Genomic DNA, 6,933 nt, shown 5'->3' on the forward strand with positions numbered 1-6,933 from the left:
AAGTTGATTGACAGATCAACCACTGCTTATATTAGACTATAGGTAGTAATTTATACATCGAACTAACAAATCCTTTAACAACCGATGCTCAACCCGAGCGACCTAAACACCTCTTGAACAAAAGCACAAAAAAAAAATCTAGTACTACACTACATAATAGTTTTATGACTTTAGCCTTATTTCCGGATAAACATACATCATAAGTGCAAACGAAACCCAAAAACGACATTGGCCACAAGGAAAGAATGAACAACACGATAAACAGCGATCTCCCCATATCATCTGCAGGATTACTACTTTTACAAATTATGAAGAAATTCTAAAAAAATAAATACCATTACATCAATTTGGTACGAAGGAAACGATATGAAATGGAAGATAGAAGTAATAAGTGATAATCTCCATAGAGGAAGGGCTAGAGGTAAATATATAGACAAAAATTACTGAATTAGCATCAACATGTAAATTTTCAAAAAGCAAATAATAAATAGGCGTTTGATTATTGTCTTTTAGGCGTTTGATTATTGTCTTTTAGGCGTTTGATTATTGTCTTTTAGGCGTTTGATTATTGTCTTTCACTTATCAGAAGAATTACACAATAGAAGTGTTAAGAGTATCGAATCGCAACAACAAAAGCAATAAACAAGAAGAAATATGTAAGAATCGACTATTCGAATAGCACATTAGTTAATGGAAAAATGCTTCTTGGGAGGAGAAGAAATTTAGTCGACATAGTTTCAGAAGAAATTAATCATGTAAACAATTCACTTGGTTCTCGAAACAGGAAAGAATTTCATTCAGTTACATATCCAAATTACAAACTTCGAAATTTCAGAACCAATTCATTCCAAGTTCTACATGATTCATTACAATAACTGAAGCATAATATTCACTATCCACCTCATACATCTATTAACCTCCGAAACCATACAAAGTTCTTCCTTGCCTCTTCAAAGCATACACAACATCCATGGCTGTCACAGTCTTCCTACGAGCGTGTTCAGTGTAGGTAACAGCATCACGAATGACATTCTCCAAAAAGATCTTGAGAACACCTCGCGTCTCTTCGTAGATCAAACCACTGATCCTCTTCACTCCTCCTCTCCTCGCCAGTCTCCTGATCGCCGGCTTTGTGATTCCCTGGATGTTATCCCTGAGAACTTTCCGATGACGCTTTGCTCCTCCCTTTCCTAGCCCTTTTCCGCCCTTTCCACGGCCTGACATTTTCAAATTAGGGTTTTGATTGACTGAAAGTTCTTGAATCTCAAATGACTTGATGAAGGGAGAGATAGAGATGTTGATTCTATGGTAATTGTGGAGTAAGATTTATAAAGGAGAGTTGGGGATTTTAAATTTTGAGCGGTCAATGAAGCAAGATCGACGGCCGATATTGATGATCCCCGTGATGACACTTAAACGAATCTGTGACGTCCATCTAGTTAATCGACGGTCTAGAACTGTTTCCAGTAAACTGGTGGATTGATGACATGGCCCGTGGATGAATTTTGAAGAAAGTTACAACTTAGCCCTTCAATAATAGCTTGTATATGCCTAAAGTCCTAAACCCAAGAAATCATATGTTTTCTTGGTTTTTAATGAATTTTGTTATTTTGTTGGGCAATTGATTGTTTTAGCTCACGGTCGATATGTTTTATGATGATTGATTATCTTATCTAACTCAAATAGTAATCGATCGATGGTATTATAAAATAAAAACTCATGTTTTCTTAAATCTCCTAAGGAATTTATTTTATTCTTTCAGATATATAATAATTTGCTTATCTTTTGTAGTCAAAAAAGTCATAAAAACATGATAAAATGTATTGCATGGGTTTGTGCTTGAAAATATAGTACTCTACTTTCACCAAACGGACATAATCTCATGCATGGGTGATTCTAAACCCTAAAGGTGCCAAACCACTAGATCTCATGCATGGGGTTTGAACCTCAAAAACACCAAGAGTGACAACTCATAGCTCCTAGAGTGGTGCCAAACCACTAGATCTCATTCGTGGGGTCAAAAAATGTCCAAACCCCATATAAACTAGAGTCAGGCTTCTAATGAACAAGATCATAGCTTTTTACCTCAAACAAGTTGGAAATGGAGTAAAGAATTAGGATCCACAAGCTCTTCCTTAATCTACAACCTTGCACCAAGCTCCTTATTCTTGATAATAAACCAAAACACCAAGATGCACACAATGGAAAGGTCTAGGGTTTCAAGATGAGTCTATAAGATCAATGAAGGCTGAGAAACGAGGGCAACATGAGCCATAGGTGTGATTATATAATGTCAAAACCCTCCAAATTAGGGTTTATGTCGAACGCACTACGTTGGGCGTAGTTTGACATACTCTGTGTGTAGTGCCTTAGTCACCCGCGTTCATTAACCCATTACGATGGGCGTACCCCATACTACGTTGGGCGTACAGAGTCAGACACGCGTTTATCGCAACATGCACATGGGACCATTTTGCAAATAAAATTAACACAAAGGACAAAAGTATAATAGCTGGAAATTATATTGTTACGGTTACACCGAGTCAATGGCGTGATGGAGGAGCTTGATCAATATCAGATTCCTCTTTCGGGTATCCATGACTAGGACTGTTCACTATTTGGATAAAACCGAATTGTCCAATTGGACAATTTGGATCGGACTATTTGGTTCGGATATTCAAATTTTTGGATTGGTTTTTAGCAAAACCGAATTATTATTTTGGATTTCGGATTGGTTTTGGTTTATAAAATAAAAACCGAATAGTCCAAAAAAACCGAATTACAATTTATTATTTTGTTCTTTTTAATATACATCTTTAAAAATTATAAATTTACTAAATTATTCTTTTAATATATCAAAATTTTTCATCAATTATAATACTTTAATATGTACTTCTTATAACAAAAAAATTGTCTATAAAGTAGTAAACTATAGTATATTTTTCTTGATAGTTATTTATAAGTTTTAGTTCACAACTAATTAAACAATATTTTTTAGTGTATATTATAGAGTAAGTTAATACTAAAGTTATATATTTGTTTAAATGTCTTGATTCTTGAAAACCGAATTGTAAAAAAACGATCCAACCGAATTATAATTTGGTTGGATCGGATCGGATTTGAATTTAGTTTGGACTATTTGGATCTACGTTTTGAAAACCGAAATTAATTTGGATTCACTTGATCGGATCGGATTAAACCGATCCATCCAAATGAACACTCCTATCCATGACTCACAGTCATACCCGTACAATCCAATCTTTGTGTTGAAACAACTAGACCCTGTGAACCTAATTTCAATTTTGGCACCTCCGATACCATTATTGTTTCTTGATTGAACTTTGGTTAAACCTAATGAGTTTGTTTGTAGTTTGAATGTAGTAATGCACCATAAATCATAAGGTCCAGTTGCTTTTCGGGTTGTGTAACATTTGCAATTTTTAGGTATGTCCCTTTTTAACCCTTAGTTGTAAATCATTTTTACTTTGGTCATAGTTGGGTACGTTGGGTGTACTCTATGAGTACGTTGGGCGTACTGGCTCGATGGTTGGATGCGGTGGCACCCACGTACGTTGGGTGTACTTTAAGTAAGAGCAAACCCTAATTTTTAGGGTTTGTGCCCTATTTAATCAACTTTTGTTGCCTTAGGAGCATCGTATGGTCAGACTTCACTTCTCCAAACCCTAAGAACGAAACCCTAGCCTCATTTGAGTGTTTGTGGGCCATTGTGTGATTTTGTTATGGTTTTTGGGCCCCTCGAAGGAAGTGAAGATTGGTGGTGAAGCTTTGGTGGACTTAGAATTTAAGATCCAAGATCTTCATCAACTTTGCAAGCTATTTGAGGTATAAAGCTCATAACTTGATGGTTCCTTATGATAGATCTGGTTTGAGTCTTTATTTGTGCATTTTTTTTGGGTCCTTTAAGCCTTATTTGGGAGTATGGGTTACTCCAACAACTTGGGATGATAGATTTAGGCTTTTCTGATGTCCCTTGTATATAAAAATGATAACTTGATTGATTTAGCTCAACCATGCATGGTTGATGTTATTCTTGAAGGGGTTTAAATGCTAGAAATGGAGTTTGGGGTGTTTTTAGCCATGCAAAAGCACAAAGTCTTCGACTTTATGGTTTAAGTCCTTAATATGATGTTAATTTGAGGATTGGATGTTAAGTTCTTAAGTAGTTAAGAATTATGTGCAAGAACTTGGAGTCAGACCAGTACGATTGGCGTATTGGGTATGTGTCCTATTTCCGTATCAATCGCGTACACATGGCGTACGAGCCAAGTACGCAAAGCGTACGCTAACCAGTGGGTCGATGAAGTGGTGTGCGTCGATTATTTAGGTTTTGTATTGATTAGGCTTGGAACTTAAAACTTCTATGACATTAGAACATTTATGGACTTTGGGCTATTGTTTGGCATTAGGCCTCCTTGGATTGGACCCATAAGGGGTTTTAGGTGCCATTTAGGATTTCGGGCCATATTGGGGCTCTTGAAGCTATTGTGTTGGGCTTTGGTTGTTGGGTTAAGTGAGGAAGTCGGTAAAATGGTCTTTTATCTTATGAGTTAGACAAACGAATGAGATTCATAGCTTTGGTTTATGGCCCAACTTATTAATTGGGTTTTATTTGATTGGTAAGCGTAGGGATTTTCCGGATCAACAGTCCGAGCTTTTATATGAGATATTCAGCAGCTTTAGGTGAGTTTCCTCACTATGTTTGATGGGCGAAGACACCAATGTCGGCCCATTTTTTTATCATTGGGATGTTAGTTATCTGCGTGACTCTTGCATGTATGTTATGTGACATGTATATCGGGCGGGGCCTGATGGGTCTATTGTATGTTATTTATCTTTATGATTATTGCATGTGTTATGTGTTTGTATGAATGTCATGCGGGGCCCGATGCCAAGCAGGGCCTAATAAATGTGATAAGGCGGGGCCCATCTCATGCTACTGACATTTCTGTTCCAAGTGGGGCTCGATGATGGGCGAGGCCCGATGGGTGTGGGACATTGTCACAACTAGAAATTTTGTGCCTTGTAACTACAACACATAAGTAAAATTTTTAATCAAAAACTTAAGAGCATGTATGATGCTTACTTTATGACATCAAAATTTGCAATCAAATACACCATACAAGCATTACAAATGGTCAACAAGCAATTGGAAACCCTAAAAGTTCTTGTTTAGGTCCATTTTGGACTAGGACTTCCTTATTGGGCCCAATGGACCAATAAGCTTCCAATTTGACCATCTTGGGTTTAGAACTCTTAAATGGGCTCTAATTGGACCCATTTCCATTTAATTCAATATTTTGGGCCATATTGGGCCTAGAATGAAATAAATCAATTATATGAACCATTTTGGGCCATATTTAACCTAATGTAGCCCTAATAGGTCATAAAAATCATAATTATGGTTATTTGGACTAAGCACCACTTAACATAAACATGAAGAAGGCTTAAGCATGCAAGGCCCAAATTCTTTTCTCTCCCTCTCTAATTTTTCAGCCCAAGCCCATGTAAAAAAGAGAGAGTTGACTTTCATAGCCACCTCATTTTTACATATTGGATTTCCATGCATCTTATCTCATACTTCCATGCACATATCACCTCAAGATCTATTTCTTTCTCTCTCTCTCTCTTACTCTCGGCCAAACACAACACACACACACTCACAAAAATTCACTCCATTCTCTCTAAGTCTTGAAGAATATCTCCTCACTCCTTCTTCAAAAATTTCGAGATTCAAGGGCTTTGCAAGCAGGGTTCTTCACAAAAATCATCATCTAGGTAAGTTGATGTTTGGATCCACACTTTAGACTCCCTGATCTATCCAAAAATCTCTTCTTAACTCATATGAAATCATGATCTTGTATCTTAGAACCCCTTAAATTTGAGATCTTCCAAGGAAAGGTTGTTAGGGCCGAAATAGCAACAAACTTTTCTCTTTTCTTCTTCAAATCGAAACCACAACTCAAGGTGAGATTCATACCCCCTATTTTTTGGTTTTTATAAGTTTTGTGGTGGGGGGGGGATACAAGCAAATGTGTAGATCTATGAGTATATGTATGCTTTGTGTGATTTCTATGCTTGTATATATGTTCTTATGTGATTGTGGTGTTGGATCTAGTCAAAAAGACCTTAAAACCGAGATCTACATTAAGTTGTATGAAATAAGTATAAATTATGTTATTTCACACAAATCATTTCTAGAAAAATAACCAAGTTGGTTAATATGAACCTCTTTGGGCTTAAAACCCATTTTTGGACTCAAAATGCTAAAAACATGAAACTAAAGGGCCCAAAATGTCAAAATACAAATTCTGAGGGATGAGATGAGTCAAAACAGTTTCAAAAATGTATTTTCTGGAAATTTACTATTTTGAAGGATTAAAATGTGAATTTTTAAGCATAATGGGCCAAAAATGAACTTTTCGGCCCAATAAAGCCCAAATTGCGAGATTTTCAAATTAGAGGGGCTGAACTGTACTTTTCTGTAAAACAGGGGACTATTAGTGCTCCAAGTCCATTTCAAGGGTTAAAAATACTTTTCATATTTAAAAGGGACCAAAGATGCAAAAAATTTCTATTTTGGGCCAAAAGTGTAAAAATTGCGAAAATAGAGGTTTCAGCCGAAAAAACTTCATTTTGAGGGACTAAAACTGTTTTTCAAATAAATTTGAGCTGAAAAATACCTTTTCAACAAGTTTTGATACTAAAGTATCAAGAAAAATGGTTTAAGGACTAAAATGGAAATTCTTTTATACAAAGGGTCAAAAGTGTAAATTTATCCAAAAGAAAGGGGCTGCAAAAAGTAAAATTCAAATGTTTTAAACAATAAATCCGTCATGATGAAATACTAGTACCACGACTACCGACGAAACATAATACACCTTCAACACCAAAAATCGTTACCAAACGAATTGA

General features: G+C 36.0%; 1 protein-coding gene across 1 annotated transcript; it reads right to left on the reverse strand.

The window, feature by feature from the left end:
• Nucleotides 1-772: 772 nt before the first annotated feature.
• LOC111898108 (histone H4) lies at nt 773-1,306 on the reverse strand. The gene has a single exon (XM_023894033.3). It carries the CDS (start codon nt 1,222-1,224, stop codon nt 913-915), a length of 312 nt encoding a protein of 103 aa, XP_023749801.1. The 5' UTR covers nt 1,225-1,306; the 3' UTR covers nt 773-912.
• Nucleotides 1,307-6,933: the final 5,627 nt, after the last annotated feature.

The sequence above is a fragment of the Lactuca sativa genome, chromosome 8 (genome assembly GCF_002870075.4).
Source record: "Lactuca sativa cultivar Salinas chromosome 8, Lsat_Salinas_v11, whole genome shotgun sequence".
NCBI classification, from domain to species: domain Eukaryota; kingdom Viridiplantae; phylum Streptophyta; class Magnoliopsida; order Asterales; family Asteraceae; genus Lactuca; species Lactuca sativa.